Here is a 14,359-nt window from a genome sequence, read left to right as displayed (position 1 = left end):
ACGCTCAAACAATGTTAGACTCACAATACCAGTGCAATCTTGGACACGTATATAAAGCCTAATTCTGCAAACAAATATAAATGAGATTTACTTATTTTGACAAACAAAACTTAACATGGATAATATTTACCGTGGAATTGATGAAACGGTCCTTGTATTACAAATATCAGTCTTGCATTCCAAGACAGTAACCTCTTCAAAACCATCAGTACCATCCTGCTTTTCTTTAACAACAGTAACGGTTGAAACCTTTTTGTTGCAGTTTGTGCACGCGTTGTAAAACCACTCATTGTTCGATGCAAAACTCTTGATAGTGCCAACAATGACAACAAACCTCGTCTGTGTTTAAGATATATATAAAGTATACAAAAATGGATAGTGTAAAACATATAAAAACTATTTGTTATCCGTGTTACCGTATCTATTGAGCTTAACGACCCAATGGGAAAAAAAGTGAGGTCAGAAAGGAACTCTTCAGTGGCAGACTTCACAATAGAAGAACTTAGGCCAGAATAACTGGAAGACATTTCGGGAGAAAGTTTCTCTATAAATCTAGTAAAAAAATAAAATTTAATAATTTAGATTCACAGAAATGCATAGGAAATTTAAAAAAACTTATTAGGATAGTGAACCTTTGTTTAAACTCAGCAACCTCATCAATATCACTGTTAATTAAGACTCGGGTGACAGTATACAAATTTGAAACAGACAAATGCCCTGAACAGATGTATACATTTATTTTAATTAATGTAAACAATTATTCAAAATGTAACCATAAAGAAAAAAACACAATATATTTGAAGTAATACGATACCTCCCCAGAATCTGTATTTCCCAAACTGAATGATTACGACGACATTTTTTTCACCTCGATTGCTGCTCTCATACTCCATTATTTGATCCGCATAACCGTCCCAAAGTGTCACAAAGATCTGCTTATTGCTGAACATTATTGAAATCAATACAAACAAAGTAGCAGTTCAGAATACATAATATAAAAAAAATATATTAAAGAATAAAAGTGAAGAAAAAATAAATAAATACTTCAAGTCTTCAAGCATAAAGGTGACTTTCTTCTGGTTTTGTCCATTATTAGTTTCCGTGTCTACCTCGAAGGGAAAACTTTTGACCACAAAACCAATTACATCTGTGGATAAAAATTAAATAGTGTCAACAAAATAAAAAATGTGTTATGTTTAGTTATATAGTTTTAATTGTATATCATACCAATTGGACTTTTAAAAAACTTGTTGTCAACTGTTGGATCCTCCACAACTGAATCAAACGGAGTAAAATCAAAACCCCATTCAGAACCAATAGCCTCGTGGCATTCCTCAACAACGGTGTTGTTATTAAGGTTAATCTTCAAACCACCTTTAGCGTACTTGACCTTCTGACGATTCTCACCCAATGAAGGATTTCTAATCGTCAAACAACGCTTTTCTTCCAAAAGATGTTGATATCCAGATGCGTTTTTAGCCAAAACAAAAGCTTGCATTTTTGTTCCCTGACAAACAACAACATTATTTTAGACAAATAATACGTACTTTGACAATTAATAGTATATAAACTTAAATTATAACATACGTATATGAACACTTGCCTCACTGTCCATGACTATCATATCATAACAATACACTTTTCTAGCGTTATTGAAATCAGCTCTTGTCCACAAATGAACAATGCGTATTCTTATGGTATAGTTATCAACATTGAGGTCCAAATTATTCAACAATGTGATTGCACCTTCTTCCATTTCTGCATAAAATTCAAAGTAAAGATTAGAAAAAAAACACTATATACTAACACATTGTAATAAATTATAAATCAATATCGTATAGAACTGTCAATGATATTCTTACCAAAGATTATGAAAAATGATAGAGAAAATGCTAAGTAGATAAGACTGATTAAAATGTGAAATGTTTAAAGAATATTTATAATAGGTAGGCAAAGTTAATTAAGTAAACATTGTATAGTATAAAAATTTAAAATATCAAACACAATCAATTATAATATACGATGAAAATGGAAATATGTAATATGAAGGTATTTTCTAAAAATATAGTCAATCAATCTAAATGTCCAAAAATATGGTAATATGTCATAAAAAATTAGAAAATGAAATGTAACTAACCAACTTAGTATACGGATTGTCAATATTAAATTCCTTCTTAGCCTTTAATTGAATTTGAAACTATGGAACATTCTACAACTTTAGCAGTTTTAAACTCAGCATTGAACTATGACATATCACACATTGACGAACATATCCATATAATGGCCATAACTACGTATACTAAATTTGTATATTTTTTTTTGGCTTATTATAGATTTGTAAACGATTACACTGGATAAAAAACACATGGGGCATATTAACAATTTCAATAGTTATTAATTTGAAATTGCAAGGAACGGAGGGAATTTTGATGATTAGTAAATTTCAAAATAATGAAAACATTTATAAATATGCAACCTACTATGTCGTACCTGACTTTCTGCAATTATTATATATAATAAAAAAAAACTATTCTGGAAGGTTTATAAAATGTTTATAATGTAACAACATAGTGTAATATGTTGAAGATATAATACTAAGTTCATAATACTTTTTCATATATGCAAAGTTAGTTTATATATTGTTTTTTTTATATATTTAGTTGTAAACAATAATCAGCAATGTTATACTGAATATATAAGATTAATTTTTTCCATAAAAGTAGTTTGAATATCGTGGTTTTATCTATGATAAGATGTTTTAGTGGGAATATAAATTACTAAAATGATAGATTATACTTTTAAGTATTTTCTTACAGTGGTTAAAATAAGAAATAGATTGAAAGATATATAAAAAATTGAAATTAAAGTCCAAAACCAATGTTATAACCAAAAAAACTTGAAAGGCCAAAAACATGCCATAATTGTCATATATCTAATTACTACGGTTAACATAAGGTACAACCCTCTCAATAGTCAAGACCTGCTCATTTTCATCAAAAGAATAGTGAACCTGGTCACGGACCTTAATTTGAGCGGCTTTCATGAACTTCTTCCAAGAGGTTAAAGCGTATCGATAACCACGACCATTGGTTCTTCTTTCACGTCTGGTACCGTTAGTAATCTGCAGTGGCGGGTCCAGATGCAAAAATTTTATGGTCAAATCTTTTAACCCTTCATGAAGCTTAGCCATGCGTGAAACAGGATCAGGAATTCTCTGTATTTAAATAAAATTAATAAAAAATATTAATACTCATTAAATAAAATAAAATAACATAAAACTTATGTGTTTTATCAGTTTTCAAGATGATATCAAAACTTACAAAATAATCTTCACCAGCCGTACGAACAAACCAAGTAACACCACCATGTATTTGTTCTTCAACTTCATTATCAACATCTATAGGTGCAACCTCAATCTGCAAATTAATATATAAAAAATGAATTACATTCTGATATGTATAATACATAGAAGTAAGTACATATATTTAATTTACCTCATCAAAATCTAAGTTAGGATATGTGATTTCAACACCGTTTTTTCCAAAGACTTTCAAATAGAAAAAATGTCCAAAACCTTTGGTGAATAAGAAATAACAACCAACCTCCAACTGAAACATACTAATAATTACATCCATACCAGCGGAAAAACCGACTTTGCCGTCATTAGTTACAATGGAAACGTTAAACGTTTGGTTGTTGATCATCACAGTAGAGGTTACATCATTTGACGAAAAATCGTAAATTTTGGGCAAAATACATTCAGGAATGACCTGTAGGATGATAAAAAAAAGTAAAAAAGTTAGTATCTATAAATTTATAAATTATAATTCAATACATTAGGAAAAATAAAATCACATTTGTCTTACATAAAAATTGCATGATGGAGGTAGCATATATGTCCAGAAAGACCCACGACTAACACCATCCTGATAAGTTGTTAATTAAACGTAGCATGATCTAAAGGATTAAATACTACCAAACATCCCTGAGTTAGACCCAAGTGTTCAACAACATTGGACCAACCATGAAAGAAAAATAACTTCCCTTTAGACGCACTTAAAAAAACATTAAAGACACGACCATCTTCACTGTGTATCATAACATTAGTAGGGCCTTTGTCAACACCCCATAGTTTGGAAGTCGCATCATCCGGAATGGACTAATCATAGAATGAAATGGAAAATGAATTATAAATATTTTCAATTGATTTAAACAATATTATAATAATAATAATATGTTTTTAAAAATATGAAAAAGCAGATAACACAAATAACTAAAGTAATATTTTTTCCTATACCAGAATAAGTTGGTCTGCTCGATTCATTACCCTACAGAACCAGGGTCCTCTGTAACTGAATTACATAATAGAATGTTAAAAAAATATAACACGATAAGGGGATTGTTAGAAAATTTAAAAAATATCCACATAATACCTTGATGAACGTTCACCCATACTAAATACCTGCAAAAAAACAGGATACAAAAAAAAACGACATCAAGTGTAATATAATTCAATAAAAATAATTAACAAACAAAGGAATAATGAATAAGTTGAAGAATGAGTTGTATAACATAAAAATAACCATAATAAGAAATTGAAAAAATTGTATAAATAGTTAATTAATAAAAATATAAATTTCATAACAATAGATAATATAATTTTCGTTTCAATCAGTTGAAACAGTATTTGTATAACACATGTATTTAGCAAAATTCTAAATAGTGATTAGGGTTTATGATATTGATACCACTTGAAATATCAGTTACACAGTTAAATAGAACATAAAAAACAAATAACTATAATTGTGGTTATATATAATAAAATATACAAATGTCAAACAGAGGTGCAATATACTTAGCGATGCTTGTATTAGGATGTCTGATGATGAACAAAAAAAAGAGAACGCTTCTCAAGTGAATGATTGAAACATTATATTAAAAACAATTTTTGTATATATGGAGTACAAATGGAAACGGTTCCAAAATTACCTAAAAAAAATTTAAGATTATTCATTCAAAAGGCAACTTTCCATATATAATGAAAATAGGGCGGTTAACGAATTGATTGGAATATAGAGGAAATCTGTGATGAGAAAAAGAAACAATCTGTCGATGAAGCAATCAGTCAGAGAGATTCGAAGGAACTTTTTTGAGGAGTCGTTGACATTGCCGAGGAGTGTAAGAAAATTATATAACTTAACATTTCCTGAGACTCCTTGGCAACATCAACGACGCCTCCATGTTCCAAGCAAAACACTTTCACTGATTTTTTATTCAACTGAACGTTTCTTCTTAACAAAACAGGTTTGAACGCGAAATATAACTTATTGAATAAGTCACAGGGATATTATAATACAATACGTTAGTAAAAAAGCATATACCTTAATGAAGAAGGGAAAGGCATACTATAAACCTACAAAAACAGGTTTGAATGCGAATTAAAAATCATATTTTATATTGAAAATCAACAGTAATGTTAATTATCAAAAAGCAACAGATCTTCAAAGAAAATCAGATACAGGCTAAAATTAAAAGAAAAAAGAACAAAAAAACAACAAATCAAACAGATCTTCTATTAAAAACAATATATTCAAAGAATTTATGGTGCATACAATACAGAATCAATCAAAATTAAACGTTTTTTGACCATGAAATTGTGAAATGAGGTTAACAGTTTAGATAGTTGAATAAATGTAACATAAAATTCAATAACGATAACAAACAGATATATGGAATATGAATAAACAACAAATTTCAATAAAAATTAAACATTTTTTTACCATGAAATTGTGATATCAGCTTAACATTTTAGGGATTTGAATAAATCTAGCAGCAAATTCAATAACAATAACATACAGATCTGGAATATGAATAAACAACAAATTTCAATAAAAATTAAACATTTTTTTACCATGAAATTGTGATATCAGCTTAATATTTTAGGGATTTGAATAAATCTAACATCAAATTCAATAACAATAAAATACAGATCTGGAATATGAATAAACATCAAATTTAATAACAACATAATAATGTTACTAAACATTAAAAACAGATCTGGAATTAGAATCGGACTTAGGGTTTCATACACATAACAATACAAAATTTATTCAAAAAAATTATCAAAAAAACAGAAGAGATAAACCGATTCAGTGATATGAGTAAACACAAAAATGTATAACAAAAACAAAAAGCAAATAATCATAAAGAACAAATCTATAATGACAATCGGATCTAGGGTTTGTTGTACAGAATAACACTTTTTCAGAACCAAAATAAAATTCCGACAAAAAAAGAAGGATTAAACTAAGAAATAAACAATCTACACTTACAAACTTTCGATATGGATCAAAGAAAAATTTCAGGATTCGATTGAAGAAGATGAACTTGAAAAGGAAGAAGTATATGTTGAAGAGAAGGCGGTGGTAACAAAGAGAATTGAAGAGAGAGAGCGGTGAAGGTAACTGAGTATTTAATAGCATTGAACAAAATGAAGGAATATGGAAGAAAAGGAGAATGGCGCCCAAATTCCTAATTATTTGGCCAAAGAGAGCTGCCACATCATGGTCAAATAGTCAACCTTTATTTTGCTTTAGTATAATAGATAAATATATATGTGTGTGTGTTGTGTATATATATGTGTGTGTGAGAAGAAGGAGGGACAGCAAGAACATCTGTAGGCCGATGATCTCGACGTCAACATCCTTGAGGAAACAGTGTGAAGGCCTGAGACTGTCCAAGACGGGGCGGGAACGTCCAGAGGAGCGTATAGCCTTACAAAATACACAAAACCATAGGAACTAAAATGAAAATGAAATAATTATTAATTATTTAATTAAATCGAGCAATAAATCAATCATCTGATTCCCCCCAAAGATTTCAATTTTTTTCTCCACCCCTCTTTTCTCAACCCTGACGGTTTCAAAACCCTAAAAAAATGGGTGACACATCGGGAAGAATCGACGTTGAGAAGCTGATCTCATACAGCGATGATCTTGTTAAATGTTTGAAAAACGAAAAAGACATCAATTTCCTCAACCACTGCGTTGAACGATCCAATGCACTCCGCTCCCGTTGCCTCTCTGATCATGCTGGAGTTGACACTTCTCTTCAAGGTAATAATACTTTTACTAAACAGGCTTCCTTCTATTTCGATTGTCTTGAGTCAACAAGTTATAATTTACCATTATTTTGTAGAAACAGGTATATAAAATGTTATACTTTTCAAGGTATTTGTAGGTTGTAGGAATGATTATATGTTTTGATCTGAAGTCCGATGAATTATAAGAATACCCTTTTAGATTTGTGGATTTTGAACCAAAATAGAAATGTCTGCTGTATAGAGTAGATGCCTGAAAATCATAGTTCAAATGGGCTTATGATAGATTATCTCGATTTGCATTTGAATACCATGTTTCTGTTTTTTTGCGACGTAAACGTTAGTTTTTGAGTTATTTATCATCCTTGTTGTAATTTGCATATGCTTGTTCCACCTAATATGTCTTGTAGAAGATTTGGACACTTAATGTTATTATTTATTGTGAGTGAATGGGCTTTAGGGGCTGTTTGGCAACATCTGAATGGTTAAGTGCTGAACCAGTAAGAGGTCTGAACCATTAAGAGCCTATATAATGCTTAACCGTTCAGAGGCTAATGTCTGACCAATTCAGATTAGAGGTCTTAACCATTCTGTATGTTGCTTAACCATTCGGAGGCAAATGCCTGAACCATTCAGACATCTGCTCGTGAAACAAACAGTCTGAACAATTAAGTGTTGAACAAGTAAAAGGTCTGAACCATTAAGAGCCTCATTAAGAGGTAAACAAACAGCCCCTTAGTAATTTAATTGAACTAGATAATGAAACCCGTTAGATTTAATTAGTAAACTAAATCAACCCCTAGTATGGTAAAAGGTATAATAAGAATGATTAATCGAGAATGGCAAAGATCATAGTTGTCAATAGCAAGCGTAACGATTGCTATAGCGCGCTACGTAGCGTATAGGTCTAGGCTCGCTATTAGGGTTGTACTTGTAGCGATAGATAGCGATAATAGCGACAATTTCTTATTAATTTTTGTTTTATTTAATATAAATAGCAATTAAATATAGCTTTAAAATAGTATTTTAGGTTTTCGTTAAATATACATGTAAATTAGCATATATACCAGAGTATCTTGATATAATATACATATAAAATATTTTAAATTTTTTTCTAGCGCATCGCTATTTATAAATTAGCGCCTGCTATTTATTGCTATTCGCCATGTAGCATATAGGTACATTATCGCTGTTTGCCATTAACAAATAACAACTACGCCAAGATGTATTTTGCTTTCGTCTTTGTACAGACGGTGGCAATAAAGTAATATGCAGTTAGATGCTTGGTTTAGAAAAGCGTAAGGCCCTCTGAGGCGTTTAGGTCTCAAAAGCCAAGGCACGACCCCTGAGGCGAGAGCTTTAATACATGAGGTGTTTGGTATTAAAAAATACTAATAAATTGTTTATAGGTAATAATTCAACTTATAGTTTTTTAAAACATGAAAAAGTAAGATATTGAATTATATAAATACAAGAAAATAATGTGGGTACAACCAAAGAAGCATTATGTACAACCTAATGAAGCCTAACTGTAAGCTATGCAGTTAATGCGGTAAAATATCGGAAATCGGTCAAGGACCGATATTTGAGATATAGGTTATCTCGGTGAGATATCGGTAATTTTAATATAATGCAGAATTTATATATATAGCAATTTAACACTAATGATTCTGTGATATATCGCTTATATAGGTCAAATATCGGTCAATATCGCCGATAAAAGCAGTACCGATATTTGACGCCGATGTTTTATTAGGGGACCGATATATCACCGATATTAACTGCATAGACTGGATGACGAGATTCGACATCTTTTTGAGTACATGCATCATACGTATTTGACATTTAACAGAAAAATTAAAGAAACAAACTCATTAGCAATTCATGCGACAGGTTATCATAAAAAGATAGACATGTGCAAGCAAAAGATAGAAGCGGCAAAGGCTGAAGTGGCTTCAGATGTCGAGATTCATTTGCTTCAAAAAGAACTGGATGACGAGACTCGGAGAGAGGCATTGCTACGAGAGGACCTTAGATAAGTATATTGGTGCATAAAGTCATAAACTCAATTCTCTGTATTTGATAGTTTGATTACTGATTATTTGCCGTATGATATACACAGCCGTCACCAGTCAAATTAAAGACCTTGAAGAGCAAAGAAGTTTTATTGAAGAGAGAAGGCAGGTTCTGAAGAAACTCGAACAAAATGAAATGAAGACACAGTAAGTCCATAGACAAACCGAAAAAAACCAAACGGAAAAAACCGAACTGAAATTTACAGTTTGGTTACGGTTTTGCATTTTATAAAAACTGAAAAAAACCAAACTGAATAACCTAAAAAATCATTTTTTTATTGTTTATTATATATTGATTTAGGAATTATTATTTTTTTTCTTGAATGTTAAGTATTTATAATAAAAAGATTAACATGTTTATTTCTCTTTGAAACGATGTATTCATTGCCTACAAGAAATAACATGTAACATAAAAATTAAATTAATAGGTTATTTTTATGTGAACATTATTAATTAAATTAAAAAGGTTAAACATAATAACTTAAATGTAAACATCCTATAAAGTTCTTAAATCTTGGATAGGGATGGCAAAAATACCCGAGCCCGACGGGTATACCCGAAACCCGACACAAATGGGATGGGTATACCCGATACCCGACGGGTATTGGGCCGGGTATGGGATTAGTTTTAAAAAAATTCGCGGGTATGGGTCGGGTATGGGATTAGGTGATACCCGACCCGATTACCCGAAACCACATACCCGTTTACCTGAACTATATACCCGAAGTTTTTAATTTATATTTTTATTTTCCATTAACCCTTATCTATTAGTGATTTATTTTACTATGTTCATAACGAGAAAAAATAAATTTTCTTTTAGCATATGTATTTGATTGTATTTATATTTTATATGTTGTGAAGTGTATACATATAAGTGTATAAATATTATAAAGTTATTATTAATTTATGATAAAAGTTATATGTATGTTATGTATATTTTTAATTTATAATAGTTGTTGCATAAATAAAATTATATAATAATTATAATAGTAAAAAATGTATTTGGAAATCCCAGTGTATATCTTTTAACAAACTAATGGGTATACCCGATACCCGCGGGTATACCTGGTACCCGATGGGTAATTACCCGACAAATACCCGACGGGTATTAGGTCGGGTATGGGACACGATTTTACAACCGGGTATGGGTATGGGATTACCAATACCCTGCTTTTTAATTTTGAATTTTACGTAATTTGTTCCAAAACCGAACGGTTTTCAAAAACCGAACCAAACCGAACCAAACACTCAAAATATCATCAACTGTTTTTTACTTTTAAATGTGCCTAATAGTCTAACATGATCACTAAACAACTGCGACATTGGGCATATGCATATATGTTGTAATGAAGTATCTTTTATTTATTTTTTGTTTTACAGGAAGACGCTGTCAATGTACGCATCCGTAACCAACATTATCCCCGACTTCAACGAGCAGTCAAGGATAACCGGACGTATCCTTTGTAGTTACTCGCTTTGCTTTCTCATTTCACGACTTAATTCTTGTTTAACGTATTTCTTCTCAATGCAATTCTTTAACATCACCAATTACAGATATTGTTGATAAAGACAAGAAAGTAGTTGAAAAGTTCGAGCTCAGTTCCCAGGAGATGAGTGATTTCGATACTTGTAATGCAATCTGGAAGATGATAGTCCACTGACGGAAAAGACTGAAGCTTTCGCATCATGTGCATAAGTTAGTTTTGTAACTTGTGATTATGTTTATCTATTATTCAGGTTGTGTCGATTACCATTTTTTTCTTGGATGTGGTTTGTGTGATATGTAGTGTGTCTGATCGGACAAAACGATTGTTCTTTCTGCATGATAAGACCCATAACTTCTATTTGTTATGTGCATACTCTGGAATTACTTGTTTCGTGGTGTAACCGTTTGTTGGACTTGGAGGAGACGACTTGGGATGATTATGAGCTTTTAGCTGAACAGTTCCCTTCCTTTCGACTTGATTTTACTGAGCAGGAAGTAATAATACGACTCCACTAAAGGTTTACAACCGGAAACACAAGAGAGTTGACCCATCTGGGTCAACAAAGCTCCATTCAATCAGGAGCAATACTTGAGTAGTGGCTGAGAACAGGAGTGGGTAGCGGTTCTGTCTTGTCCGGTAACCTTGTAATCGCCCCTCTCGAATCGGGCTAGCTACTTTGAATTTTCAGTAAATATTCTTCACCAATTTTAGGTTCTATCAGATTGTCAGTTTTAAAGCTGGAGGCCATTCGAAGAATATTATTATTTCGGTTTCCGTCTAACCAGATAAACCAACCAATCAACCAAAAACAGGCTGAACGAAAACCGATTGTTATAAAACGTTTTGGTTCACATGCTGGTTGCTAGCGGTTCTGTAAACCCGTGAGTATTCTGTTAAACTGGTTTGATACTGCCCGAAACCATGAATTTTACTACCACCGATGAACATAAGGCTACATAGGTGACGTTTTCTTATCACTTTTGAGAAAAAAATAACAAAGGATTTGGTCGTTCACCCACGAAATCCATGCAGGCCGCTGAGTCAGCCCAAAAACGAACGTAAACTGAACGAATAATTGATTGTTTGTTTACGAATTTACTTATAGGACAAGAGATTAGGATATAGGAGTAATGAACATGACAAAGACAAAACATAACAATGCCTAATATCCTGTTGTTAGCAAACAGCAAAAGGTGGTTAACCTATCCAAAGTTCCACATTACTACCATATACAAAAGATAATATATTCACAATACTAGCAATTTCAACCGACGCTAGGGTTAACCACCTGTCCCATAAAGAGCACAACCCCAGACACATCTTCTCTGATCACAAATACGAACGGATGATCCGCCACAAAATCAACTTTATCTCCCATCATCCTTGAGCATCCTCGGCCTAGAAATGCAGAGGCTGCTGCAGCCTCTGTTCCTTCTTCATCCACATTCACAAAAGACTTGTGATGAATGCAAGCACCATACACGCTTTGACCATCAAACGAGTCGATCATTTCGGCCAAACCATCTCTCTCGCTGAAAGGCAATACAAGCCCCATCTCCTTTAACACTTGAGAGACTTCAAACCCATATGAGATCTTAAACTTTGGTATTAGAAACCGCCCGACTCGTACTTTCTGGCTTGGAACGTGACGGTCGAAAAAGTCGGGCGTGGTGCGGATTTTGTCTACTAAACATGGAAGCCCGTCTTTTTTATCCGGAAGGTAAAAGTACATTGCGAACTCTCGGTGATCTTTACCTTGTAAGTAGAGAAGCTGTAGTACTTTAAAACCGTCATATTGACACACGAATTGTGTTTTGCCGTTCGTCATGAAAGGAACAGTAACTGTGCTGCCATCGAGGAGATGGAAATCGGCATCTGCTGTGGATGAACGGTTGAACTTCTCGAGCCATGCTCCCTTAAAGTAGATCGCGTTTGTAAAGATTAGCCATGTCAGATTGTTAACTGAGTTAGCAGGAAGGAGTTGTTTGATAAGCCCGTTCGTTTGCTTTTCTGCCCATAGATTAACTTCATCAGCTACCTCATCCGCCTACATTAACCATTAACCAATCAATAATATTGATTCATATTACAACAATTGTCAAATGCAGGAATCATCATCAACAGAACTTAGAAAATATGATCTAATTCTAGCACAAACTAAGCATTTTGTGTGTCTAAATTCTAGTAGTGGAACTTTTTCATAACCATTCTGACCTGAACCAAATGGACTTTTTAAAAAAATAAAAATAAAAACAACCCGTTCTGACCAGAACCCATACTGACACGCTAACACACCCAACCCAAACCCGTTCTGACCTAAATGACTAAACCCATCCTGATCTGCTAACCAGCCCAACCCAAGTCGTCAGTTAATGCATAAACTAGAACAATTTCAAGTTAGGGGTGCAAACGAGCAGAGCGGCTCGTGAGCTACTCGAGATCGGCTCAAGAAAAAGCTCGAAACGAGCCGAGCTTGAGCTTTAAATAAAGCTCGTTTAATTATTGAGAACTCGAGCCTTGCTGGCATGTGAAGCTCGTCAGGCTCGTCAAGCTTATCGAGCCTTAGTATAAACGAGCCGAGCTTATTTAAACTTGTTTGCGAGCTGAGCCCAAACCTAAAAATAAGCTTGTTTAGTAAAAGAGCCCGAGCCCGAGCCCGAGCTTCACTCTTATCGAGCACATGAGCCTAAAAAATCTATTATTCATATTCTTTTTATTTAATATATTAATTAACAGACAAAAAATGAGTCGAGCCCGAGCCAAGCTTTAATAAGTTAATCGAGCTCAGCTGGGCTCGTTTGCACCCCTATGAATTCAAGTTATGAAATAAAAATAAGAACAAAATGAAAAACTAAAACAGTTACTTTGGTCTGGAAATCAACTTGATTGCAATCCGCTTTATAAAGGGTGCCCACCACGTGTTTGAAAGAAGGTTTAAGAGACAGAGTTTTCTGAACCCAAAGCCCATTTGCAAAACACACCCGAGGCCCACCATTGTCCGCGAATAAGAAGGGCACAAGCTTCGAATACAAAAAGTTGAGGTCATCCGTAGTCTTGATTTTGAGAAAAGCCAGGAGTTGGTCGAGTGTTTGGCCCTTGGAACCAACGGCTAGGAGGCTGAGAACCAGATGGATGGGGAGAGGAGACAAGACAATGTTGGAGTGTGGGAATTTGTTGGAGAGAATGTGAGCTGAGAGAGTTGATGATACGATGGTTTGGGTGCGGATTGATTGTTGAAAAGATGAATTGATGAGGTATTGTTGTTGTTGTAGTGGTGCATTGGTTTTGAAATGGGCCTTTAGGAAGGGGAGAAGAGATCTTGGAAATGTAGTTGTGACGGGGAGAAGAAGAAGCTGTTTACTACGGAACAAGAACGAAGAGAAGGGTGACTGCATGTCGGAAAAACCGTGTTTGCCGGTAAGTGACTGGTGTGAGAAATGGTGTGGATTCTAGGGTTTTACAACGACGTGGCCATACGGGAAAGGAGAATAAGTGGGCCCACTGAATTTTTAGTAATATTTGTCTTTGCTCAGCCCAAAAGTATATTTGTTTTTGGGAAAATTACAGATCTAGCCATTAATCAAACACACTTTTAGTTTTGGTTAGGGGTGTAAACAAGCCGGAAGGCTCGAGAGCTACTCGTGATCGGCTCGATTAAAAGCTCGAACGAGTCTAGTCTTAACAAGTCCGAGCTCGAG

General features: G+C 33.4%; 2 protein-coding genes across 2 annotated transcripts; one reads left to right on the top strand and one right to left on the bottom strand.

Annotated features, from left to right (window-relative positions):
- Positions 1 to 6,657: 6,657 nt before the first annotated feature.
- Positions 6,658 to 11,025, top strand: LOC110913053 (kinetochore protein SPC24 homolog). Its single transcript, XM_022157925.2, has 5 exons — positions 6,658 to 7,115; positions 8,993 to 9,134; positions 9,220 to 9,321; positions 10,555 to 10,628; positions 10,729 to 11,025. Exons 1-5 carry the CDS (start codon positions 6,938 to 6,940, stop codon positions 10,833 to 10,835), a joined length of 603 nt encoding a protein of 200 aa, XP_022013617.1. The 5' UTR covers positions 6,658 to 6,937; the 3' UTR covers positions 10,836 to 11,025.
- A 795-nt stretch (positions 11,026 to 11,820) lies between these two features.
- LOC110913061 (serpin-ZX) lies at positions 11,821 to 14,141 on the bottom strand. Its single transcript, XM_022157933.2, has 2 exons — positions 13,526 to 14,141; positions 11,821 to 12,708 (listed from the first exon to the last, which is right to left on the bottom strand). Exons 1-2 carry the CDS (start codon positions 14,054 to 14,056, stop codon positions 11,926 to 11,928), a joined length of 1,314 nt encoding a protein of 437 aa, XP_022013625.1. The 5' UTR covers positions 14,057 to 14,141; the 3' UTR covers positions 11,821 to 11,925.
- Between the last annotated feature and the right edge of the window lie 218 nt (positions 14,142 to 14,359).

The sequence above is a fragment of the Helianthus annuus genome, chromosome 2 (genome assembly GCF_002127325.2).
Source record: "Helianthus annuus cultivar XRQ/B chromosome 2, HanXRQr2.0-SUNRISE, whole genome shotgun sequence".
Classification (NCBI taxonomy): domain Eukaryota; kingdom Viridiplantae; phylum Streptophyta; class Magnoliopsida; order Asterales; family Asteraceae; genus Helianthus; species Helianthus annuus.
The sequence above is the reverse complement of the archived record's forward strand: the minus strand, read 5'-3'. Positions and strand labels throughout refer to the sequence as shown.

Excerpts from the sequence above, each read along its gene's own strand:
- LOC110913053 (XM_022157925.2), top strand. The coding sequence starts at position 6,938 with ATGGGTGACACATCGGGAAGAATCGACGTTGAGAAGCTGATCTCATAC. Across the intron at positions 9,135-9,219 it reads TTGCTACGAGAGGACCTTAG|AGCCGTCACCAGTCAAATTA; the intron begins ATAAGTATATTG and ends TATGATATACAC. Across the intron at positions 9,322-10,554 it reads CAAAATGAAATGAAGACACA|GAAGACGCTGTCAATGTACG; the intron begins GTAAGTCCATAG and ends TTTGTTTTACAG.
- LOC110913061 (XM_022157933.2), bottom strand. The coding sequence starts at position 14,056 with ATGCAGTCACCCTTCTCTTCGTTCTTGTTCCGTAGTAAACAGCTTCTT. Across the intron at positions 12,709-13,525 it reads AAGTTGATTTCCAGACCAAA|GCGGATGAGGTAGCTGATGA; the intron begins GTAACTGTTTTA and ends TGGTTAATGTAG.